Below are 25,000 nucleotides of genomic sequence, written 5' to 3' on the forward strand. Positions count from 1 at the left end.
AGATAAGCGAACAATATTTTTGTTGCAAGAAAAATTAATATTCGGTACTATTAAAATGAGTTTGCAGACTAAATGGGACAAAATGCAAGGTAATTTTACTGAGCAGGCTTTAACTCAACTTCAGGTATCATTTAAACGTAATCTTGTACGAAACAGTTCAACATCTCCACCTTCAAAAAAACTACAATTATCTTCAAACGATTCAAATGAAAATAAAAATAATAATGAAGAAAATAATCGTATTAAGAATGAATTCGTGCGACAAGAAATAGATGTTACTAAATTAAAAAAACTACCGGACAGAGAAATAAAAATAGATATTGAGTCAGTATTGGCGGCTGTTGAATTAAAAACTAAACGGCAAAAAAATAAAGATTTAGAATATAAAATAAAATTCCGAGCTGAGATCGATGTAGCTAAAAATAATGATGCAGAGGAAGAATTAAAAAAACAATTGACTAAAGAAAATTTTATGGAGGTAGTTTTAATTGCATTTTTGATAAATTATTTTTCATTCATAGAATACTAAATATATTGTTGATAATTTTTCAGATGAAAATAATTGGGCAGTTTAACTTGGGATTTATAATTACACAACTAGACGGAGATCTTTTTTTAATAGATCAGCATGCAAGTGATGAAAAATTTAAATTTGAGAAGTTAAACAGCGAAACTAAACTAAAAACACAAAAGTTAGTAATACCAAAGCCTTTAAATCTAACAGCTGTCAACGAGACAATATTACTTGAACATCAAGAATTTTTTCATGCCAACGGTTTTAGTTTTGACGTCAATGAATATGGTAAATATTTTTATTACTATTTTATTCACTCGATTTTATAATGACTAATTGATTATTTTTTTCTAGACCAAGTGGGTAAACGAATAAAATTAATTGGAATGCCTGTGAGTGGGTATTGGCAATTCGGTCAAACAGACATAGAAGAATTAATATTTTTAATAAAAGAAGGTGATCCTGAAGGTGTGAACAGTAATCTTTTGGAGGGAAAAATTCTACGTCCAAGTCGAATACGTCAGATGCTTGCTTCAAGAGCTTGTCGAAGTGCTGTGATGATTGGTACAGCTTTAAACACTTCAGAAATGCAACGTCTGCTGACACAAATGAGTCAAATGCAAAATCCATGGAATTGTCCTCATGGTAGACCCACCATAAGGCATTTATTATCTCTGAATCTCTTACATAATTCATAATTAATTCAGTATCAATATTAATAGTTAATATAAAAAATTTTTAAAATAATTTATTTTAAACACTAATCGTCCGGAAAATATTGAAGCCGGAAGCGGCTGTCGATATCAGAGTGCCGGGACACTGAGGGTGCCAGTGCAATTCTTTGACATCTGATTGACCTTGATGGATAAACATTAACTGTGGTGGTAAATTCGCCAATTCGCTCTCATCAGCGGCTGAGTCTGATTCCACCGAAAGATCCCATTGATCAATTTGGTCATCTGCACCACCGGATGCAAAGACTGCAGATTCTTCTGGATGCCACTCAACAGTTGTGACTGCTGTTAAGTGTTGTTTAAATGTCGCCACAGGAGTAGCGGCCTTGGATTTATTTGAAAATTGCCGTAAATCCCAAATTTTTACCGCGCCATCATCTCCTCCAGATACAATGAAACAGCTTTCTTTTTTATTCCATGAAATGACGTTTACATCAGCTGTGTGAGCATCTGATGCCGTTAACATACATGCTGATTGTGGATTTACTCTTGTGTCCCAAATTTTGATGCTAAATTAAAAAATAAAAATAGTATTATTTTAACATATAAATAATAAGTTATAATTTATAATTAAATTAGTCCACCAATCATCAAATAAATAAATTAATTTCAATAATAGTAAGTAATAAGTACCTTTTATCTACAGAACAAGAAGCTAAAACATTTTTCTCACTTGGCGACCATTGAATATCTTCAACACTGTGAGGAGCATGAGAATTATAAGGTCTCTGGTCAACATTCCAAGTGGCGTTTCCTGGCTTCCAGAGATGAATATTGCCTTTGCAGTCTCCGGAAGCTAGTACACCAGGTTCCGTAGAACACCAGTCAAGCCCGTACCCTTCAGCTAAATGTCCTTTAAATGTGAAAAAAGGCTTCGGGCTTTCAGCTAATTTCTCAGCTCTTTTATTGTAAGCCGACAATGTGGCTGGACTCTCTAATGCTCTCATCTGTTCGTCTAAATTCCACAAATTAACTCTTCCAAGCTCACTCCAACTTGCAGCAAACGTCGCGCCTGAAAACTGGGTACATCTGACTCTGTTGACACATCCCTGATGTTTTATCGAGGCCACACTCATCTTAGGACCATTTTCAGCATCCTCGTCCTCATCCTCGGATTCACTCTCATCATCGTCTTTATTTTCATTTGTTCCAGTTAAATTTGTTATTTTCAATACCAACAAACTATTCAAATGTGTTTTAGCAGCCTGAGTTCCTGCTAACAAATACATTGATAAAGGATAAACTTCACGACCTGATCCAAGATCATCCTGGATAACGTCGAAACTCAAACAGGGAGCTCCGGTTTGAGCACTATGTAGCATTCTATAAGCCGATTCATCAACAACCAAATGTTCATCTTTATCTAAAGGTTTTCCCGGTAAATAAACTTCACTCTCTTTATTTTCTTCAGTGTCTATTCTTTCGTCCTCCTCTTCTACAGCGTCAACATCCTCGTCCATTGAATCTTCACTCTCCTCACTTTCCTCCATTTTTTCAACTTTGTCTTCCATAGTTATCTACAATTTATTAATTATTTATTTATCAATTATACATATGATTAATTGTATAAATTTATCATTATATTTTATATAAAAAATATACAATTAAAATTTTTAAAAATGTCATTTTACTTACCTAACCTCCAAATTCAAAATATTATTTTATAATTTAAAAAAGGTTGGAATGATTTTAGTTAAATTCAAAATTATTTATGAGATTATTTATTACTAAACAGCATTAATTAATAATATTTAAGCACTTAAGCAATAAAATAGTTAATTGTCACGTGTCTTAAAAAATACACAAATGTACACGTGTTTCGTGTATATGATTGAAATGAAATCACCAACCAGTAGTTTGTAGTTTATTAAAAGTGCTGACACCTATTTTAAAGCGTACATTCTTAAATACGCTACAAGCAGCTGCAGAACAGCAAAATGTACAAAATGTGATGGGACATTTAGGAAAGTACGCAAAATTTCCTCACATTTGGAATTATAAAAAAATAAAATAGATAGTTTATTAGCATATAAATTTCTCTTTATTAATGTATAATAATCAATCTTCTAGGTGGGAGCCCAATACAACATTTCATTCAATTTTTTCATCATTATTTATTTGTTTCTAGCGTTCTGCATAAATGAATATAATTTAGTTGATCTTTTTTTTTTTTTTTTTTTTTAAATTTTGTTTCAATATATAAAATACAAGTGATAGAGTTGTCGTTGTCACTGCCGTACAACTGCAGTATAAAAGAGTAGTTTTAATGATGACAATACTTGATGATGCAGATGTAGATGTAGATGATAATGTGATACGAAATACTCATTATATCAATATTATAAAATCTAACCAACGTTCAATTATTGATCAACATTAGCTGTGTTTACTGAGGTGAGGATCGCCAGCTGAATTAGTTACAAGCTGAATTGGAGTGGGCAGAGAATGAGGATGAAGTGGTGTGGGATTTGTTGACGCACCGCGCCGTGGATTCGAGTTACGGAGGCTGTGAATGTATGAACGCTGGATGGGTTTGTGCTGTGCCAATTGTATTAATGCGTCTGATATTGTAAACCATTTTCTTTTACGCCCAATGTTGCGTGAATCTTCCCACTCTGGCAATTCTTCAGTAACTCGCATCACCCAAACTTGAGTCCGGTGTTTATGTTCAATATTCTGAAGAAAAAAAAATACATATTATTTTTAAATACATTACAGACAAAATAGCTGGTTAATTAGTATTATTTAAATTTTGGCAGACTATAATTTTTAAATTATAATAAACGGCATTGGCATTGTTATTGTTTCTAAAGATAATTGAATACTCTACAACTGAATATATAACATGTTTTATGCTGATGAAAAGAACAAACATTAAATTCGGAGTTTTGAATTAATGAAATAAATTTTATCAGAAAAAATATAAAATGCACATATTTTTAAGTAATACACGTGCGGTACATAAAAAGAAAACCATTTTTAAACTCATGATATTAAAATTAGCGAAAATCTGTAAATTCAAAAGTAAAATTCAATTTATTGCTTGAATTTCTTTTTTTTTTTTTTTTTTTTAAAAAAAGAAAATTTAATTTGGAATTTAGGGTTATTTCTTTAAAATTAAATATTTTCCAGTAAAGAACAAACAATTATTATAATTTTTAAATTAATATTATAAATGAATATTGAAGAACTTTCAAATGTACTCCAAAATTGAAGAGATAATTTTTTATTCTCTAAATTTGAAATCGCTAATTTAAAGATCATGAAAATTCAAGAATTATCATGCAAATAATTAAAATCCAATGTTTTTCAGAACTATTAGATAAAGATGAAGCTCTATATAAAAATAATGAGGTAAATAAAAGTTAGAGTACTTTATGAACCTCAAAGACACCAAGACATCGTCCTAAATGTCCGAGGACACCAGCTTCTTCTCTGACTTCGCGTAAAGCGGTGACAGCTGGATCTTCATCGGGTTCAACTCCACCACCAGGTACTATCCAACTATCTGGTCTTCTACTTGATGTAACGAGCAGTACCTGGTAAAAAATAAAAAACAATGAGCTAAGAGCTAAAAGTCGACTAAAAATAATAATAATTATTATTATAAATGTCTGGGTAAACAGTGTTTAAACATATGGGTAAATTTAGAAGCATTTATTGACAACAATCAAGGTGTTGATTGACTTTATTTATATATAGCATGTACATAACAGATTGAGCAATAATAAGCTTGTAAATATATCTGTATATATGTAGTGATAAAATGCAAGAAAAATAAAAAAAAGATGCCAGTGGACAGTGCCCTCTGTAAGACTTACCTCATCCTCGAGGTCGCTCTTGACGCAAATGCACGCTGCTCTACGTCTGTAGCCCTCAGAATCATAAATACGAATTGAATTGGGCTTTTCTTTAACCATTATAAATTAACAAAGACAAAAAAATATAAAAATTATAAGATTAAATTAATAAATGTCGTAATTATTTGTCAAACGGCCAAATTGGCCATTCTATCATGCCACAATATCCTAAGAATGGTTCGAGCCGACATTATCGACCTGTTTTTTTTTTTATTTTTTTTTTTATTTATTACACTTTAGTAAATTGTTTAAAGTTTTTAACTATCTGCCTGTATTTGGCTACTTTTAGTTATTGTTTTTTACAATGCTATTTTGTAAGGATATTTATCAGCACTGACTAATAAGATAACACTAGTTAAGACACAGTATTTTACTACTTGATCTAATATAACCTTAAAAGTTTCAAAGTCACCATTAAAGATGAAAAACAGCGACACCAGAGCTTTTTGTGTTACCATCAAATGCGCATGATTGCTTTTAATTACTGTGACGTTTAATAATTTGGTTCTTGCGACCTCTATTTAATACCGCGATTTTTTAATCGTAAAAAATTACATTCTTTCAAATTTATAATTTTATAACAATAATGAAACTAAAGAAATTCAACTATAACAACAATTAGCAATTATGATAAAAATTTAGTGAAGATATTCTAAATCTAGAAAATGTAAGTATAAATTTTTAAAAATTTTGTTTTTATCATAATTAATTTGTAATAAAAATTCCAAAAATTATCAGATGTCTGCTGATTTTACTTTTAGGACATAGAAACCTTAAAAAATACAAAACTTATTTCATAACAATAAATCTATAAATTAATTTCAGTTAATTAATTATTTTGATTAAATGGAAATTGATAAATATTTATCCACATATATTAGTAAAATTTTGAAAAGAAGAAAAAAAAATTTCTCATTGATTATTATTTCGAGAGTAATCTTTGATGTCTGTGAACTACTATCGATAAATAAGAAATTACTATTTTGGATTGACACAAAAAACATTTTCTATTTTTTCTTTACAAGTTTAGTTTCTCATAAACAAAAAGGAGCAGCTGAAGGTTATGCATTTTATAATTCAGACAAACTTCTTTGTCATTCTCATGGTTAAAAATAACAATAGATGTAGATGGTTCGTAGAGTAAGCAATTTGTTTCATTAAAGTTAGTTCAAACATTCAAATAATTATGACAGAAATCAAGTGTACATCTTTATATTATTTATTAATTATTTTTCTATTAGTTAATTCAATAAAATGTAAATCTTATTACCCTGTTGTAATTATTCATGGTGTTCTTACTGGAAGTGACAGTATGGAGCAAATAAGTAGTCGCATTCAAGAGGTGATTTAAATACATTCACTTATCAATCCACTGAGATATTTACCAAATTTTTTTAATCTACTAAGTATGTACACTTTCAGTGATACAATTATATGATCATTATTTACGCAGTAGGAAAATAACTAGCTGACGTTGAAATGATTTTTTTAATTTATTCACTTATTTGTGTGTATACTGTTTGTAACATCAATTTTTCTGATGAAAATTGTTTTTTAGGTACATCCAGGTACGCAAATATTTAATACACCTCGTTATGCTGGATGGAGCAGTTTAGAACCAATGTGGCATCAAGTGGAAGAAATCGGAGAAGATTTAATGGCTATTTCAGCAGCTTTTCCCGAAGGAATTAATTTATTAGGATATAGTCAAGGTGGATTATTGGCTAGAGCTATTCTTCAAAGATTTCCGCAGCATAACGTCAGAACTTTTATATCCTTAAGTTCACCTCAAGCTGGGCAGTATGGAAGTAAGATTTATACTAATTGATATTGTTGAAACAGTACATGATTTAATTTACAATAATCAACGATTTTGATTTGTTAGGAACCCTAATAATATTTAGATATCTTTTTACAGAATGATATATTTATATTTTTAGAAAACATTCATTGACATATTGACCTTAAATCAATGGCTCATCTTATTCACAAAACAGAAAAAATTCAATCATTTATAGGGGAGATAATCAAGTTTTTATTCGTCCAATTGTATGTTTTACATTTATTCGTAGCTCGAAACATAAACATAAATTTATTTATTTATCTATTTCACAATTTTAAAATATAAATATTGAAAAGTTATCACTATATAAGGTTTAATATAAATTCATTATGACTATATATACAAATTTCTTTCTATTGAAATAAAATTTATCTATAAGGAGAAAATTTTTGAACAAAATTCAAGTACAAAAATTTTTTTTTGTCACAAAAATATTCACTGAAACAATAAATTTTTCTAATTACAATTAAATTTTTTTTCGCTACTGTATAATTAATTTTTTTTTTCAGCAAAATTTTTACACTTATTTTTCCCGGATTTAGTTTGTGAAACCGCGTACGAATTGTTTTATTCAAAAGTCGGTCAACATACAAGTGTCGGAAATTATTGGAATGATCCTTATCATCAAGTAAGAAGTTATAATCCATGTAACAAGTAATTAATCAATATTATTGTTTTTTTGAAAGTATTGCAATTACATTTTTCAGGAATTATACTTCAAATACAGCAAGTTCTTACCACTTGTTAACAATGAAGAGCAATCTGTCAATACAACGGATTATAAATTAGGGCTGACAAAATTAAAAAAATTGGTTCTAATTGGTGGTCCGGATGACGGTGTAATTACACCTTGGCAGAGTAGTCAATTCGGATTTTATCAATTCAATGAGACTGTGGTCGAAATGAGAGATCGTGAAATATATCAAACCGATGCAATCGGATTGAAGACTTTGGACAAAGCAAAAAAACTAACCACCCATACGGTTCCTGGAATTCCACATGATCAGTGGCATAAAAATATGACATTAGTAGATTTATACATTTTACCTTACCTTGATTGATTGTTTAGTAAATAATTAATAAGTTATAATTAATTTTAAAAGCTTTATGCATTAAATTAACAACACTATGTTATTAATAAAATAAAATTTTATTATTGCATAAAGTTATTAATTAAATAGGTCAATTTAATCATCATTTAGCAAATTTTTGTAAAGTTGAATTTTAACTTAATGAAGACTGAAGTATGTTTTACAACAAATTACTCATGCATATCTTTAAAATATCTAAATAATTGTACTATTGTTGAAAAGGTCAATTATTTATAAAATAATCAAGATCTTATTTTTAAATTTTAAGGGTATTTTGTAAATTAATAACCAGTGAATTATTTTGAGAAAAATATTTTGTAATTACAAACTTAAAGATTATTTTTTTTTTTTACATTTATAGTATGTAAAAAAAATATTAAAATTGTGTACATAAATTTAAGTAAACTTTGTTTCATCATTTATTTTGTTACGAGTAAGAAATTGAAAAATTTTTCATTGCAAGCATTGTTTTTAATCATTATCTCTTATCTTACAGCATAAAGACACTAATCCAATCACATTGCAATTAAACTAAGAATCGTAATTAAAAATATTGAAATAATTAACCTTGATAAATATTTGATTATTATTAACACTTATTATTATTTAATCTGTTTAATTAATCATCGATAACCTGAGCATTAATATGAATAGTTAATTCAAGTAAACATTATATATAATAAAAAATTAATTATACATATTACTTAAATTTCATAATTACAGGATTGCCAGTGTCTTTATCTATATTTTTAATTATTAAAATAAATTTGTTGGATTAAAAAGTCTTGACGTTAGTAAATCGACTAATTAAATCAAATGCCCATTTCGGCTGATCTGCAGGTACCATGTGTCCAGCATTGCGTACAAGAATTTCAATTAAATTGTGAGCATGTTTGACATATCCAGCAATTTCATTGCCAACTTTCCAGACTCTGCGATCAGCTTTCTTATAAGTGTCCGCGCCAAACCATTTTAAGTTCATCAGATAGTTTTCTGTCAGCGGATAAGCAACGATTATGTCAAGTTGTCCATTGTAAATCAGTACTTTGTAGTACTGGAGCAGAGCAGCGACTTTATCAGCCTGCGACCGAGTGATATCGTTTTTCAAATGCTCTTCCACTTTTGAATTTTCAACATTGAAAGAACAGTTTCCGACGTGAATAGCGCGCCTTGCACCAACGCTCTGCACCCATTGGCTCATCCAATCCGACTCATTAGAATCGCTTGTGTGTAAATAATTAAAATAGAAATTGAATCCAGTTAGATTTTGAAAAAGAGTTGGTGGAGAACTCAAATCACCATCAAGGAGTTTGTTGAATATTTCAAAAGCTTCGTCGTATTTACTTTGATTAATAAACGCCCTTCCTTGATCTTCATAAGCATGAAATTTTTCCCTGCCATTGAAATCAATCAAACCCAACTGGTAAAGATAGTCCCCGTAATTCAACTGATTTATTGGATCAGTGAGACCGTTACCAATGGCTATACCTTTTAAGTTTATTTTTGTTTTTGATGTTAAGTTGTTTTGATGAATTGTGTACGCCACTGCTGGGACGTACTTGCCAGCATATGATTCACCAGTTACATAGAAATCATTGTTTTGGAGTTCTGAGAATAACTGGAAAAATTGTACTAACGCTGAATATAAATCTTCACCTACTTGGGTTTCATTTTTCGCATATCCATCATCATGATCTGTGAAACTGTAACCCGTACCAACTGGATTGTCTATGTAGATTAAATTGTGCGATACACTCCAACTATATTTGCGCATTTGAAGAGTTATGTTTTTGTCAACTCTAAAAGGTCCATTTTCGGTGAAGAGACCAAAGAGAGAGCTTGCTCCCGGGCCACCTTGAAGCCACAAAACTACTGGCGCTGTTCGGGGTTTAACCTGAATAAAAAAAAATTAATTATAAGCAAATGTTTTTTTAATTTTTTCAGTTTTGTTTGAATCAAGCTCACAGAAAATTAGGTCTTTAGTTTACTTAATATGATGGTATTAAATTTTTATTCCAGACTTTTCTACAAAACAAAATCGGTAAATTAAGACAGATATAAGTTCTGAATAATTAGGTTTTAAATTACAGGTGTGAATAAAAGTTTTAAATAAATAAATAATTAATTTTAACAAATTATTTGTGTAAGTCCACAGATGCAGTTGCTATAAAAGTAGATGATGATGGTGAAGTACTACTTTGCAACGGTGACGAAGAAGGTGAAATAAAAAACTTTGTGACTGGAGTTTCAAAGGCTGGCTGAATATTCATTATTTGATTCATTTCTAACTCCTGTACAACGTTAAATATTTTAGATTTAGCAATATTTAAGTGATATGGACTTAAAGATTTTAAAGTAGGCGCTAATCCAGCAAGGAATGCGTCTACTGGATGAATTAACTGCTGGTTCGTTTTCTCATTTTGCTCTAAAATGTATTTTACCAGATTAATCGATGTTGTCTCGGAGTTGTCGTACTTTAATAAATCTTCATCGTCAGCTTTTCGTTTTTTATTTATCTCCAACGACACAGGTTCTTTTGATACGTTATTAATTAAACCATTTTCTTCATGATAGTTCGTAGTTATTGAAATTTTCCCAAACTGGGAACATTGTTTTGACTTTGTTACTGAAACTCCATCTTGATCTTGGTCCTCTTGGTCAGTACCTTCACTATCTTCGATGTCACTGTCATCAGACTCCTCAGGATCGTGTTTGATGCCAACATTGACTAAAGGGTCCATCGCAGCGGAAGTATTAACTCCGACTAAATTATCTAAAATGTCATCAGTGTCTCTTATTTTTATGAAAGGCATTAAAAATTCTAATTGATCTTCATATTTATATTTCTTCGATTGTGTTAGTTTTTCTTCATCTTGAGCTATTCTTTTTTTCAGCGATTTACGGAAATTGTCTCTGATATTATTCCAACGGGCTTTACATACTGGAACTACAAACAATAGTATATTACACATCTAGGGCAGTAAAATAAGAAATGTCTCAGATCACATGTAATTGTTGTCCGAGGCGAAGCCGAGGTCAATAAACATGTGATCTGAGGCTTTCTTATTTACTGCCCGTGGTGTGTATACTATTTTTCTCCTTGACGGAGGCGGAAAGCGGCATTTTCGTTCAGCGCAGCGGGACGAAAGTTGACGCTTTCCTCCCGGAGGTGAGAAAAAGTTATTTCTAAAATTTTTAATGGAAAAAATGATTATAATAAATACCTGGTTGATTTAATTTTAGTCCGATTTTATCCCATTTTTTTTCTTTATAATTGCCATTTAAATATTGCGAATGTGAAAAGTCATATAATCCTCTGTAACTTTTTACGCAATTTATCAATTTTTCGTCGTCCATTTTCTAAAAACTTATTATTCGTTTTCAAATAAATAAGCTATCTGGTAAGTACTGAAAGTTTGATTCTATTGATGGTTAACTATTGTAGCATGTATCAGTGTTTTGTCTAAAGTAAGATTCTTTACAATAATACAAGACTTTCAGGTTTGTATTATTTATTAAACATCATTGTTGAGAAAATTTTGCTGTTGAAACATAAGAATTAATACTGATGATTATCAGAAGAATCTGATACTGACACTGATACTGATACTGAAGTAAAAAAGATATGAAATAGTAAATATAAATCAATAAGTTGTTGTTTACATCAGTTCACTGCCCACGGACGACGTGATTTTAACGGATACGGAACCGAGCCGTAAATTTTGAATCAGTAAAAAACTAAAATATTTAAAAATTACATTCTTTCAAACTTAGATATCGTAATTGAAAAATTAGTTATTGAATTTTTCGTTGCTGAAATATAAAATTTGTAATTAAATAATCAGTTACCGGTTATCAGGCAGTATAAATTAATTAAATCCTTTCAATTTTCTATGAGCTTTTGATTCAAATGCTTACCAAATTATTATGACTATCTAAATCTAAATTAAAAAAAGTATGATTAATAAAAATGAGAAAAAAATATCTTTACCTGTGCAGGGAAAAACCAGAAAAACATGTTAGAATTATATTTTTTGTTGACTGTTAAGTATCCGGCGTAACTTCCAACATCCAGCATATCTTTATGTTGAACGGTAGCTAATTTTCTAGCAACATCAAACTTTTCTTTCTCGATGTAGGGTGTCAAAAACAAAGGTTGTCCAGCATCTTCGCCATTCTTCAGAGTATAACTTTTTAATTTCGGATAAACGTTTGTAAATCCTTGAGTGTCACCAAACAGATTGATAACAATATATATTATTGCTATCAGCGAGGTATTAAATATTTTGTTACAGGACATGACTGATAAACAAAAGTTCTGTCTTTATTTAAAACTAAAAAAATAATCTGAGTAGTTTTTATTATGCAATACTATTGTTCACTATTTGATTGCTGTTTATAAAATAATAGTCTAGAGTGTTGCAGAGTATTGTTAGGTTTTATACTATTAACGTGGAATGAAATATGAGGATGACAATTGGGATTGAAAATCAAGAATTACTGCGCACAACAAGACACGCAATGCATATAGGATATTGAATAGACACTGCTGCCAAACGGATCAACCTGATTAACAGCTACTTTTATTTATTTTCAAAAATTTGTCTAATGATAATTTAATTTGTTTTATCGGTTAGTAATTACTTTGATGATTATAAAGTAATAAGTATTTTATCTACAGTTTTTGATATTATGATATTAAAATAGTTGTTAAGATTATTAAGATTGATTAATTAACTTTTTTTTTTAATTTTTACAGATAAAAATAATACAATAATGATATGAGGATAAACAACTAAAAAATAATACATAAAATTGGCATTATAAAATGAAATTAAAGACTGAAGTGTTTGATCAAGTGAATAATAATTATATTTTATTGAATGTCGTAATTTCGAGTAAATCGCGTAATTAATTCCAAAGCCCACTTCGACTGATCTACTGTGACAGAGTTAACGCAACCAGTCACTGTCCCATTAATTTGCCAAATATTAATGTTTTGTTCACTTTTTATGGCACTGAATTTTACAAGCATCTAACAATTTTTAGATCTTTTTATCAGTCAAATTATAATGAAAAAAATGGAGCAAAAAAGTTCCACATGTAGAAGTTTTAAAAAATTAAAAGTGCGAATTTTTTTAAATGTTTTTTTTTTTTTTTTTTTTTTTTTTAACAATAAATTGATTAGTTATAAAAATTCCAAGAATTGTCAGATGTCTCCTAATTTCAGTATCATTGACTTTTTATATAGTCATCAACGCTAGGTCACTCTTTAAATTAATAATTACAATGAGTGTAAAAAGGTGAGGAACCAGAATGTCAAGTTGTCTGCTGCAAAGAAAAACATTGTAATACAGAAGTTCTAAATAAATCCTTATTAGTTTTTTTTTTTTTTTTTTTTTTTTTTAATATAAAAGAGCTATCGCTAACGTGAATGGCACGCCTCCCATCTGGTCTCTGTATTCACAATTAGAGCATTATCATCATTTGAATTTTTTATACATAAATAGTAAAAATGATAATTTTTTAATCCAGTTAAATTGGTGAATAAAGACAGAAAATCAATGAAAATTTGATTAAACATTTTAACCGTTTCGCTATATTTATTTTTGTTTATATAAGCTATTGCATTTTTTTTCAGTGAATTTTTCAGTGAACTCTTGCCTTGCATTAATTAATTGATTAATAATCAGCTTTCTAAAAAAATCATTTTTTTATTATTTTTGAAATTTAACATTTTTTTCTTCTAGTCTAAACGTAAACTCGAAAATAAAATATTGCGATTAAAAAAATTAAATTTTTCCCGGGTGAAATTTAAATTTACAACAGCGCACTCTATTAAATTAAATTATTTTTCCGAGTTGTCAGTTAAAAATAGCCTAATTATTTCTATCCTTAACATTTTTTTACTTATTATTTAATAACTTTGATCAGAATAGTCTTAGATTAAGTGATTAATCGATGATTGCAATCAAACTATTCAAGAAAAAATAAATCATTTTCTTTTAGTAATTTTTTTCCATTTTATAACCCTCAAAGAGGTGAGTTTGGTTATCACATGTCAAAATATAAATAAATATTTATTCACTTGATTGTAAATTAAAGATAATATATTTATGAATCACTTCTTTCTTCTATTACAGGAAATATTTTTTTTCAATCTAAAAAATAAAATGATAAAAAAAAAATACAGACTTCTGATAGTTTCTTTATTTTTTTGTCAATAAATCAAACATTTCAGAGAAAAAAGTATATAAATAAATAAAAAAAATAATCTTTAAGTAGCCGGTGTTTGACAGTATTTGAATATTTTTAAATACAAAACATGAAATTAAGAAAAAAAATTATAATTATACGCATTGAAATTTCAAAAATATTTTGATATATAATTCTAAAATTTTATTGTAATCATACTCAATTGATTTATTTAAAAAAAATAACAACGTGTTACGTCTGCCACTAATTTTTTTTTAAACTTTTACATTTCTAAAATAATTATTACTCGTATATAATTTAGTTTCAATATTTAAAAAATATCAAATAACTTATACAAAAAAAATTATTTTCAGGATATTTATAAAAACCAAGATGCAAGACGATTCATTTTTAGAAGAAATGAACTTGGTACTGCCGAAAGACCGCAGGGGAAGAAATTCTGTTCATCGTGAAGAAAAATATAATAATGTAACAACACGTCAATTACAATCACCAATCGGTACTCCAAATTCTGAAAGAGAGGATCTTGAATCTGTTCTGCGACAGCAAAGACAGTCTACAGTTTCTCCGTCAGTTATGTTGAAAACAACCAGTAGAAGATCTATCGAAACACTCTCGCCGATTCTGCATGTTTCAGATCCGCATTTAAAACGCAAAGAAGATTTGAAGGATAAAATGTCTCCTGGCACTAGAAAACAATCTAAAGATACAAAATACGGGTCGTCAGTAAAGATAAAGTCGAACAAGAAATTAAAAAATGAAGAGAAATTGAAGCCTGTGGAAAATATTGATCGCTCTGTAGACACATCAAAAGGAAGTTCAGTATCGAAAAGTCGCTCGGGGCCCAAAGCAGCAGGATCTAAAGAAAGCAGTAGATTGTCTGATGGATCCTTCAAAGAAAACAGTAGACCTACAGACTCTTCTGAAGACATAAGCACTTCGGACGGTACTAAGGAATGGCGACGCATAACTACGGATATTATTAAAAATAAAGAGTTTTCCGATGATTGCGAGTCACTTGCGATGCTGCCAGCCGTTAAAGATATCGTCAGTCATTATACCAAGGTCGAAAGCAATAAAGTTATGACGGCAATGCAAGTCGAGAGCTCTAAAATAATGAAAATGATGCAAGACTTTTACATTAACTCTCAGGCTAATATCATTCAACAATTTTTGCTCATGTCGGATGACTTGTGTGACAGTCGGCCGATTAGTGATAATTCGCGTATCCAATATCTAACTCAAGAAAATAAACGGCTTCTTGATAATATTACCCTTTTGAATAATCGCATCGAAGAATTGCAGAAAATCGCTGATACTGTTAATGATCTTCGTAAAGAAAATAAAATACTCAAATCAAAAGTAAAAGAGCTTACCAAGTAAATCTTTTTTTTTTAACACACAATACCCTTTTTGGGTTTTTAGTACTCGTACATACGAACAATTATTATTATTATGAAAGTATTTAATTTTTAAGTATGTAAAAAAAATAATGTGATATAATGAATTCTGTTTTTTTACTAATAATATTGTTTTGTATAAGAATTTATTTGTAAGTTTGAAATAAAAAAAAATGTTTAAATTTAAAAATTTTTATTTATTTAACATTTTAATATAATCATTTTTAAATTTGAATTTATCGTTATATTAGTAAATGTAAAAACGCCAGCATTCGTAAGTATAATGTGTATGTATATATACAAATATTTATGACACAACGCAACATCTATTGATAAATATAAGTGTCTAATATTATATAATAATAATTGACAATAATCGTTTTAATGAAAAAGCCTCACGCATACATACGATAGTTAATATAAATATATTTTGTATAAAAGAAATTATTTTGGCAGTTATAACGCAATACCATTTTACAAATCAGTAAATAAATAATCATTGCGATAATTATAATATGCAGAGTAATAATCTACGCACTCTAACTGTTGGTAATTACGTATTAAGATATTAAGATATAAATATTAAATATTATTTATCTTAATCACAAACATAATATCATGATAAAATATAAATGAAATAAAAAATTAATTTAGCCGACTTTAGTTCAAAAGTTTAGTTATCATGATTAGAAAAAAAATTATAATTGTCATACTTTCTCTTTGGCCATGTATAAAGAAATGCATTTAGAGTCTTTGAATCTCAAACTGATATTAGTATCGACTAAATTCGTAAAACTTATTCTATTTTATTACCTATCATTTGATATTTAATTAATTATAGTAAAAAATATTTAAAATTACAAGCTGTCTTCTAATATAATCCTAAATTTCGTCGCTCCTTCGTTCATTAGTTCGTTGTCTTACCTGAGGACCATTATCATTTACATCATCATTCACATCTACATCAACATCAACATCATCATCATCATTATTATTATTACGACGATTATTATCATCCGGCTCGTCAAAGTCTTCATTGTCATCTCTGTCATCATCTTGGTTTGACTCAGGCGGCCTCGTCCACCTAATCAGGGTCTCCGGTGATCGATACAAGAAAATAAGTTTGGCAAACAAGTCTTCTTCTAAACTCAGCTCTTTACTTTCTCGTACCAAGTAAATGTCCAAACATAGTTTCAATATTCTATCAACGTACGGCATGTCGTCAAACATAATCTTGGGTGCCATGTCACTGACGATTCGCCTCATTAGTTGACTGACGACAATAACAGCAGTTGTGTACAAACCGAGGATCCCCATGCCGCTAAAGAAACTGAGTCCTTCGGGAAAGGCTTTCTCATTAAACATAAACATAACTATGTTATTGCTGCAGTCGTTCAGTGGAACATTTTTGAGTACTTTATTGTACAAGTTATCATTGCATTGCTCTTGGATCATCCACCACTGCTGTCCAAGTTCTGATACTAATTGCAGAGTTACATTACGATACAAATTATCAGGACTGTTAGTTATTATTTCGTCTTGCATATAAATTTGAGTTGGCGCGTGCATCAACTGCTCTACTACACTAGTATTACGACTTGTTATTTTAAGAAACTTCGGAAATACATGCGGTAACGATAGGGTGACGTTTGGATTATCATTTTCCGAGGATAATAATAATGATAAATTAGTTCTTATTGGATTAAACTCACCGTTGACGTACGCTGGCAGTGGAATGATATTTGGCGTTGTGGATATTCCTGAAAAATCTTTAGCATCCGTTTTTCTTGAAACCGCCCATTCGACATGAATATTCATTGTAATGTTTGATTTCAATTCATTTTTCAGCTGCTCCTTCTCTAAGGGCGTGATACCCCAAATTCTTTGAGTTGATTTGCTCAATTTGACAGTCGCGACATCACCAGAGCCATAATTATCCAAGAAAGTATACGCCGGTCTGTCAGATGTGTAAATTCCTTTTAAAGCTTTGAACTCTTCGTCAGTGTAAGAAAATATTGAAGCGTCTTGAGCAGTTGCTGTGTAAATAGGCTCGTGCGAGCTAATTTGGATCCTCAGTGAGACCTCTGAAGGTATATTTGACACACCAACAGTGCTACTCAGCGCGAATAATAACAATGGGAACCAAATGAGACCTATTATTACTAAAAGTAATCCACCGCCGACTAAATATTTGCTCATTTGTTTCTTCTTTTCTCCACGCGGCTGCGGAAAATCAGATTCCAATCCACGCATACATTTTATTTGATATATGCTAGCAAATATGTCCTCCATTTTGAACCAGTCCATCACGGTCATTGATGTGTCTGTCCAAATCCAGTCCATCACCGCACGGAGTTCAAACAAAAATGGTATCAGCATAAATCCTTTAAACAAACAGTAGTTTACAATATTGTATTTTTTGCAGAGGAAATTACCGAGGATACGAGTTGGGTAGCCGAGTCGCAATTGGTAAGCTGCTAACAATAAGTAAAAGCATTTGATGATATACCAAATTTGTGGTGGCAAACTGTCGTTGAATGCACGTCCTGTTATACCGGGTAAAAAGAAAAACATCCAGATATGAATGCCGACAATTAAAGCGTATTGGAACGCTAGCTTTCCTAAGATTGATTTTCGCAAGTACAGCGCACGGTCAATTACTATTAAAGCAAACTGTATCAACATCATTATCAAAAATGGCATCGGAACGCGGTTTTCTTGGAGGTAAGCAGTTACACCACCATCGCCCTGCTGGTTTCCAAACGAAGAGAATCTGAAGATTATCAAGAGGAAATTGAAGAAGTCACATAGAAACATGTAAGCGTAGACATTTGTTTTTTCTTTACCATCGGGGTTTAAAATGTTTGCGAAAAAACCTTTCGTTGGCTCAAGGTATTTTTTAAACGTCATACTTACTGCTGTAGTAAGTTTCGCATCGCAGACATTTGTTTCTTCATTTCTTATTTCTACAAGCCGCTCTTCGTCGCTGTCGGTATTGTGATAATCCGAGTTGGTTTCGTCGGATGTACCAGCAGCTTTTGGTAGGTCTTTTGAAGTTGATACTGAGTTAAGTTCTTGGTTTGATTGAGTTTGTTCTTCATTTTGCCATTGTAGACGAGTCGAGCCTGCTTGACTAGGACCGCTAGCAGGAGACGGACGGTCTGGACCTATTACTAATTTTGACGGAATTATCTTTCTAGTCGCATAAGGAGTCGTCCACTGGCCTATAGACTTAAGCATGAATCGGTGGAAGAATACCATCAGAAGAAGCAGCAGATCCCAAAGTGCATAATTAGTTTTGCGATCGACTCCTATTATTGTTGTCGTTGCCAAGGGGTTTCTTCCGGATACCTGGTTCCATGCTATCAAGTCCCACTGGAAGATACACTTTATTATCACGATAGCTTCGGTGTACGCTATTATTGTCACCCAAAATGTTTTGGAGGGCCGTGGAATTGTTAGTGAGCCCCAGAAAAATACCATCAGTGGCAGGGGGACTGACAATACCGAAGCGTTGTTAATTTGGTGTAAAAATATCATGAAATAACACATGAATGTTGAGTGGGCAAGAATTCCAAACCAGATGGATGCTAGCAGTTGAATAATTGTTGGCTGGTCCACTTCTGATAACTGGGGTTCTTCTTCTTCCACTTGTGATATTGGCTGTGTTCTTGTTAACATTGAGCTGTGAAGTATAATTTTTTTATTTAATTATATTTGTTAGTTTGTCTTCAAACCCACAAATATCAAGGATGCAGGATTTTTTGCATCATCTTTTTTTTAATGTACAGTGATAAGCATTTTATTGTTTTGATAAACAAGTTCTTCCATTAATGACTTGAAATAAATTAAAATCATTTTAATTTAATGAAAGTTGAAAGAACATTTTTATCATAACACAATAAATTTTTGTGCTAAATGTATTGAGGCTGAATTTTAATTAGTAAAACAAAATAGAAAACATGCAAAGGATAGTACTATAATAAAAGGATGCGATAACATGCAAAAATGTAATTTGTGGGATATAATTAATAATAATTATTATTTTTTATGTGTCATGAAACCGATACCTGGAGGAGGACCCGTCCAATCCTCGCTCCAAACTCGGCGCCAGGATTCGGATGTGTGGCACAGTCAGCAAGCTCTCCTTCCTAGTAAAAATAATCACCGTTTCTCTAATAGTAATTGCTAATTTATACTACAACTAATTATTTTTGGGATGATAAAAAAATAAGAAACTAAAATTCACATTTTTTTGAATTTTGCTTATTTTTTTGACATTTTTATAAACTGTTTTTTATTTAGTTATTTATTTCTTAATTTTAATATAAATTTTTTTTATTATTTTTTATTCAAAAGTATAAAAATAAAAAATAATTTATAAAAATTATCTTTGATTAATTAAGGATTTAAAAAAAAATTTAATGATTTAAATACTTATTGACAATCAAATCTTGATGACAATTGAATGGATTGAAACTTACTGAAGGATTTTCATTGGGATTTTGAAGGAGCGCTGCAGACATTCTTGCAACCAGGAAGGGATTTGATGCCTTGTTTAAAAAAAATTGGGATGTTATCATGCGTTGATTTATGAGTGTATGAAAATCAAATTTATTTAGTGCGAGTAATATAATATAAAAAAAATGTTTAATTTAGTCTAATAACTAATAACTACGAAGATTAATTAGTTGAATGAAATATTTTTATAATTAAATGCTGACGATGTGAGAGAAATTTGAGATATAAATGAAGTGCGGAAGATTTTTTGAGGAAACCAAGCTACCAATACCAAGGTCGCACACCAGAACCTCTAATGACGTTATAAATTATTAATGATATTCGTTCTTCAATAACAAGCCCTACCTTTCGCTCTTTGCTTCAAGTTGATCTGGATCCTCAATAGCGACCGTTTCTTTTGAGCTTGCTTCCGTCTCCGATCTGTCAAGGCGAGCAAATTTACAAACTAATTTTCTAGCAATACTTTTATCGAGCAATCCGTGAAATAATAAAATAATATTTAAAAGCTGAACGCGTAACTTTATAAAATCATTTATATAAACGAAAAATTTTAAAGCACTTGAAAGTATTGAATTTTTCTTCCATTGGCTTGTAACTTGTTGGATAAAGCTTACAATTTTATCTAAAACTACTGTAAAATATTTTTATCTAGCCCATGTATTTTACTCTACAATTGATAAATAGTAAATAATAATTATTAGTTATAAATGATTAATTTACCTGTCTTTCATTAAAGGTATTGGTTGCCAGATTTGATTGATACCCAATCTCATTCCCATTCGGAAATCAGGTTTAGCCTGAAAGTTAATTTCAATAAGTCATTGAAGTATTTAAAATTAATATCAATTAACTGACCTTTAAAATTAATTTTTCTTTGCTCAAAACTTTACGAATATATCGATAGTCCCTAGAAAACTTGTTTAAATGTCTCGTAGCAGAAATCATAAAACTGTTGATCAGCTCAAATAAAAACTTGAAGTAAGTCAAGAAAGATACTCTTTTTTTAGCTTCATCATCTTCCAACGATGTAGCACTGCTGTCTTTGTCATCAGCATTTTCACCAGAACGAGATGGACTTTTCTGTGAATTTTTCCTTGATTTTCTTCTCGCTTGTACTTCTCCAGAGATCTCGCTACTACGATCCACTTCCTAGTAAACAAGTATTTTATAAAATAAAATAAATATTCAAATTGATATGTGTAATTAATAACAAATAAACAATGCAGTTCAAATTTAGCTGAAGAGTTTAAAGTTGTATGTTACAGTAGTCCAAGCTAAAACAAATTTTAATATTTAAATAATCGTTCGTGTGTATTATTATGAGTAAATATAAATACAAAAATGAATGATCAATGTTCTAATACCTTTAACAATGCCATACGACAAAAAGTAATGACTTATGCTTATGATTTATGATAAATGATTGGCGTATTACCTTGGACACAAAAATACAAATATTAAGCAAAAGATTTTTTAGTTTAATCATTAACAATGACTAATGAATAATTGGTAATTATTTAATTGAGAAAAAGTAAGAGGCTACAGCAGCGAGACGAGAGGATTCAAAATAATTAACAAGTAAAAGTTAATAATTATGTTGTTAGAGTACGCTAAATTGTTAGATTTTTTAAGGATCAAGGGAAAGGCTCACATCGGTTGTCGCGGCAGTCTCGGTTTCTGAACGCGCGCTCAGATAGGACATGGATGATTTCTTGCGGGATAGCGGCATACTCTGACGTCTCAATCGAAGTGCATCCTTTGATGTTCCTCCGTACATGGCTACGTGTGTCGCAATCTCAATATCTGTCTTAAACAGCGTTGACATCAGCTGCAACCATCACTCAGCGAATCAAAATCCATTTTACAGTACTTATTCAAATGATATATAGACCGTTTAAAAAAAAAATAAAAATGATTATTCAAATACAATCACTGGGATTTTGTGCGATTAATAATAAAAAGTTAATTTGTGCTGTGGTAAAAATAAAATTGTGCAAAACAGAAAATAATATTAGTTCATTGTTGTCCAGCTTGACAATCATTAAAAAAATAATAAAATATATTATTATTTATAATTAAAAATAAAACAAGTATACCATTTATATTAATCGATATGAATTTTTGAATTAAGAAAAAAATGTATATATTTTCTTCTAATATTTATGATTGGATTGTAATTTTAAAAGTATGCATTTAGATGAATGAAAACTAAATTATCATTTTAATGAATGGAAAAAAAAAAAATAAGATAGTTTCATCGCTTTAAATTTTAATCATAAATAATAAAAATGATTAAAAAAAATAAAAATAAACGTTAAATATATGATAAAACGAAAAATACTAACCTCAGAAACAGTCATTCTACGACCTTTGTGTCGTTGCAAACGACGTTGCTCTTCTTCATCAATTTCCATTTCTGAATCAGGTAATGCTTCGGTAACATCTTCGTCGTCCACGTCGTCGAACATGTAGTAATCTCCAGATCTCACAGCTACATAAAAAAAAATTATTATTAATATATCCTGCACTGTTTTAGTAATATAATTTAGACATCACAAGGACACCATGCACACAAACGTCTACTTAAAATTAAAACATCAAAATTATTTACAGGATATTTTACAGAGGAATAGGATTGATTTTTTTACAATGAATTATGGTGATTATTGTACAAGGAAATTTACAAATGTCTGAAAAAATTTAAGTAAGGATTAATTAATTGGATGGAGTAAAATATTTATACAGGATAAGTTTTAGTAATTTTAAACAAGAAAGAAGTTTCTCAATTACCCTCTCTGTTAGTTTTTGGAGCACGATGTTTGTACAATGGACGATCTCTCGGATAGAGCGAATCTAATAGAGAACACATAGATTAAAAAATAAATAATAATTAAATTATAATTTTATTTCTGAAACATAAAATTTTTGATAAATAATTTAACAAAAAAAAACATTCCTTCAAATAATTGTTTGTAAATAATAAATTAATGTGACAGTTGTTTCTAAATGATGTATAAAATAAAACAAAAATAAAAAAAAATAAATAATGAAATGTGCATGTGCAATAGTCGCATTCAAAATCACTGCTGTGGAAGCTTATGTACATAGTACGATGACCTAGGCTGGATGTTTCTTGATATGATCGGTTACATGTATGATGAGATCGTTGTGACCGCGAAGTGATTGAAATGGCAGAATGCCCAGAAATTGTTGGTGCTTCTGGATTCCAATTAGTCCCGACAAGACTGGATTGACGTTGTCGATGGATGCTTTTTAAAAGAGACTGGCAAGATTGATCGCTGTTTGCTGGTTGATCGTAAGGTGGTGGCGAAAATACTGGAAAGGTCTCATCAGGTGACACGCCACGTGGATTCAATTCACTACTCGGTGGCGAGCCGAAAGATATTCGTGTGGGCTCTAGATAACCCTCGAGACTCACTGATACAATAGCTGAGTTTGGTGACGGCGCTTGCAATAATGAAGAAGCGCGTGGAGTCAGAGGTGGTGGGTCATATTGCTGCTTATCATCTTGCAGATCTTCGCTACTGTTGTCAGTGTCGCTGTCGTCATCTATTGGCGTCTGATAACCCTGCGGTGGCGTGTGTCCTGAAGAGACATAAGAACTTGCGCTACAAGTTCTTGCCAGTGGTGCCATTCCTTTGGCACAATTATAAGTTCATTGATAGTTTTAAGATTATTTTAGTGTAAGATAAATATTGATATATTGATTTATTTAATTTAAAGTGAAAATTAAGATTATTATAAAGTATTAAACCTAGATCTAGTAAAATGTGTGAGTTGATTGAAAATTGAAAGTATGTGAATTAAAGCAGTCTAAAAATTTTTTAATTTTTTTTCACATTTATTTTCTAAATATAAGTGTATAATAAAAAAATCTTTTATTATCCACCAACATTTGAAAAAAATAGAATGAAAATTTGAATAAAAAATTTTTATTTTCAACCACTAAATTATAAATATTAAAAATCTATTTATTTTCTTACCAACTTTGTGATGTGCTGGTTCTTTCCAACTTGGTCCATGAATTTTTTGCTGATCAGCTTTTATTTTATCCATTTTCAGCTTAATATTTTGCAGAATAGTATTCTCCACGCTTTCTTGAAATTCAATACGTTTACGATGAAGATTCTCGAGCAGTTCAGCGCCACGAGACGCCAGAATACTCATGGCTTTAGTCTCGTCGACGATATGAAAGAAGTAATAACTTTTAAATAAACGTTTTTGTATTATAAGAAACGCGAAGCAGAATCCGTCCCACATTAAACCGCTGTCATCTTGTAGCATTTGACACTTTATATCATCAGATACGTCTATTTTGAATTGGGAATTTCTATATTGATAACAAGCTATTCCCAATAATTGGACTAGCCAGCAGGCTGATTTTTGGAACTGTGTTATAAGAATACATCCGAATCCTTGGAATAGTACTTTCAAAAATATAACGACAACGTTGTAGCCAATTAAAAAATTCCACCATCTAAGAATGACTCTCAGAGGTCTGAGATAAAAGTCACTTCCTTGCCAGAGGAAAATAAACGATCCAATCAAGTAACCAAGCGAGAAGATATTTGTTCTGTTGGTGCCAGCAAGGAACATCATTGACAGTGTTATCCACATAAAACTCATCATCACTCCTCTTTTTATAACATCCAGCCAGTTGTGGATAAATGACACATAATCTTTGACAGGGTTGACAAAGTTTGGCTTATCCATGTCTCGAAATACTGAGTAATTATGTCCCGCTGGATGTTCAATGTTATTAGCGCTACAATTAGCTTCGATATTAAAGACCAAACTTTG

The 25,000-nt window shown here is 30.5% G+C and overlaps 8 protein-coding genes across 20 annotated transcripts; 3 read left to right on the forward strand and 5 right to left on the reverse strand.

Annotated features, from left to right (window-relative positions):
- Positions 1 to 4: 4 nt before the first annotated feature.
- Positions 5 to 1,253, forward strand: LOC123273685 (mismatch repair endonuclease PMS2-like; the record flags this gene model as incomplete). Its single annotated transcript, XM_044741153.1, has 3 exons — positions 5 to 478; positions 553 to 802; positions 869 to 1,253. Coding segments are annotated over 3 exons (1,068 nt in total), but the record flags the coding sequence as incomplete, so codon positions are not given.
- On the reverse strand, positions 1,144 to 2,939 carry LOC123273687 (glutamate-rich WD repeat-containing protein 1). The gene is made up of 3 exons (XM_044741156.1): positions 2,884 to 2,939; positions 1,882 to 2,765; positions 1,144 to 1,757 (listed from the first exon to the last, which is right to left on the reverse strand). The coding sequence occupies exons 2-3, from the start codon at positions 2,757 to 2,759 to the stop codon at positions 1,268 to 1,270; spliced, it is 1,368 nt and encodes a 455-aa protein (XP_044597091.1). The 5' UTR covers positions 2,760 to 2,765; positions 2,884 to 2,939; the 3' UTR covers positions 1,144 to 1,267.
- Positions 2,940 to 3,431: 492 nt separating this feature from the next.
- Positions 3,432 to 5,544, reverse strand: LOC123273692 (diphosphoinositol polyphosphate phosphohydrolase 1). Of its 2 annotated transcripts, none has more exons than XM_044741166.1 (3): positions 5,070 to 5,544; positions 4,632 to 4,787; positions 3,432 to 3,924 (listed from the first exon to the last, which is right to left on the reverse strand). In XM_044741166.1, the coding sequence occupies exons 1-3, from the start codon at positions 5,166 to 5,168 to the stop codon at positions 3,625 to 3,627; spliced, it is 555 nt and encodes a 184-aa protein (XP_044597101.1). In that variant the 5' UTR covers positions 5,169 to 5,544; the 3' UTR covers positions 3,432 to 3,624. The 2 variants fall into 2 exon arrangements, with proteins under 2 accessions (XP_044597101.1, XP_044597100.1); XM_044741165.1 differs by having other exon boundaries at positions 4,623 to 4,787; positions 5,070 to 5,542.
- Positions 5,545 to 6,147: 603 nt separating this feature from the next.
- LOC123273690 (lysosomal thioesterase PPT2 homolog) lies at positions 6,148 to 8,303 on the forward strand. 3 transcript variants are annotated; one of them, XM_044741163.1, is made up of 5 exons: positions 6,148 to 6,270; positions 6,350 to 6,450; positions 6,667 to 6,916; positions 7,461 to 7,579; positions 7,659 to 8,303. In XM_044741163.1, the coding sequence occupies exons 2-5, from the start codon at positions 6,421 to 6,423 to the stop codon at positions 8,010 to 8,012; spliced, it is 753 nt and encodes a 250-aa protein (XP_044597098.1). In that variant the 5' UTR covers positions 6,148 to 6,270; positions 6,350 to 6,420; the 3' UTR covers positions 8,013 to 8,303. The 3 variants fall into 3 exon arrangements, with proteins under 3 accessions (XP_044597098.1, XP_044597099.1, XP_044597097.1); XM_044741164.1 differs by having other exon boundaries at positions 6,229 to 6,248; XM_044741162.1 differs by lacking the exon at positions 6,148 to 6,270 and having other exon boundaries at positions 6,277 to 6,450.
- Positions 8,304 to 8,495: 192 nt separating this feature from the next.
- LOC123273686 (venom serine carboxypeptidase) lies at positions 8,496 to 12,497 on the reverse strand. The gene is made up of 2 exons (XM_044741154.1): positions 12,034 to 12,497; positions 8,496 to 9,936 (listed from the first exon to the last, which is right to left on the reverse strand). Exons 1-2 carry the CDS (start codon positions 12,340 to 12,342, stop codon positions 8,818 to 8,820), a joined length of 1,428 nt encoding a protein of 475 aa, XP_044597089.1. The 5' UTR covers positions 12,343 to 12,497; the 3' UTR covers positions 8,496 to 8,817.
- LOC123273689 lies at positions 10,035 to 11,831 on the reverse strand. The gene is made up of 2 exons (XM_044741161.1): positions 11,267 to 11,831; positions 10,035 to 10,989 (listed from the first exon to the last, which is right to left on the reverse strand). Exons 1-2 carry the CDS (start codon positions 11,397 to 11,399, stop codon positions 10,178 to 10,180), a joined length of 945 nt encoding a protein of 314 aa, XP_044597096.1. The 5' UTR covers positions 11,400 to 11,831; the 3' UTR covers positions 10,035 to 10,177.
- A 97-nt stretch (positions 12,498 to 12,594) lies between the features above and the next one.
- LOC123273688 lies at positions 12,595 to 15,736 on the forward strand. Of its 4 annotated transcripts, none has more exons than XM_044741157.1 (2): positions 12,595 to 12,701; positions 14,612 to 15,734. In XM_044741157.1, the coding sequence occupies exons 1-2, from the start codon at positions 12,691 to 12,693 to the stop codon at positions 15,639 to 15,641; spliced, it is 1,041 nt and encodes a 346-aa protein (XP_044597092.1). In that variant the 5' UTR covers positions 12,595 to 12,690; the 3' UTR covers positions 15,642 to 15,734. The 4 variants fall into 4 exon arrangements, with proteins under 4 accessions (XP_044597092.1, XP_044597095.1, XP_044597093.1 ...); XM_044741160.1 differs by lacking the exon at positions 12,595 to 12,701 and adding an exon at positions 13,461 to 13,585 and having other exon boundaries at positions 14,612 to 15,736; XM_044741158.1 differs by lacking the exon at positions 12,595 to 12,701 and adding an exon at positions 13,897 to 14,083 and having other exon boundaries at positions 14,612 to 15,732.
- A 601-nt stretch (positions 15,737 to 16,337) lies between these two features.
- Positions 16,338 to 25,000, reverse strand: LOC123273683 (piezo-type mechanosensitive ion channel component; the record flags this gene model as incomplete). Of its 7 annotated transcripts, none has more annotated exon segments than XM_044741151.1 (9): positions 16,338 to 19,343; positions 19,729 to 19,809; positions 20,525 to 20,599; positions 20,900 to 20,976; positions 21,035 to 21,328; positions 21,831 to 22,007; positions 22,525 to 22,670; positions 22,970 to 23,032; positions 24,184 to 25,000. In XM_044741151.1, coding segments are annotated over 9 exon segments (4,533 nt in total), but the record flags the coding sequence as incomplete, so codon positions are not given.

Source organism: Cotesia glomerata, unplaced genomic scaffold, assembly GCF_020080835.1.
Source record: "Cotesia glomerata isolate CgM1 unplaced genomic scaffold, MPM_Cglom_v2.3 scaffold_120, whole genome shotgun sequence".
NCBI classification, from domain to species: domain Eukaryota; kingdom Metazoa; phylum Arthropoda; class Insecta; order Hymenoptera; family Braconidae; genus Cotesia; species Cotesia glomerata.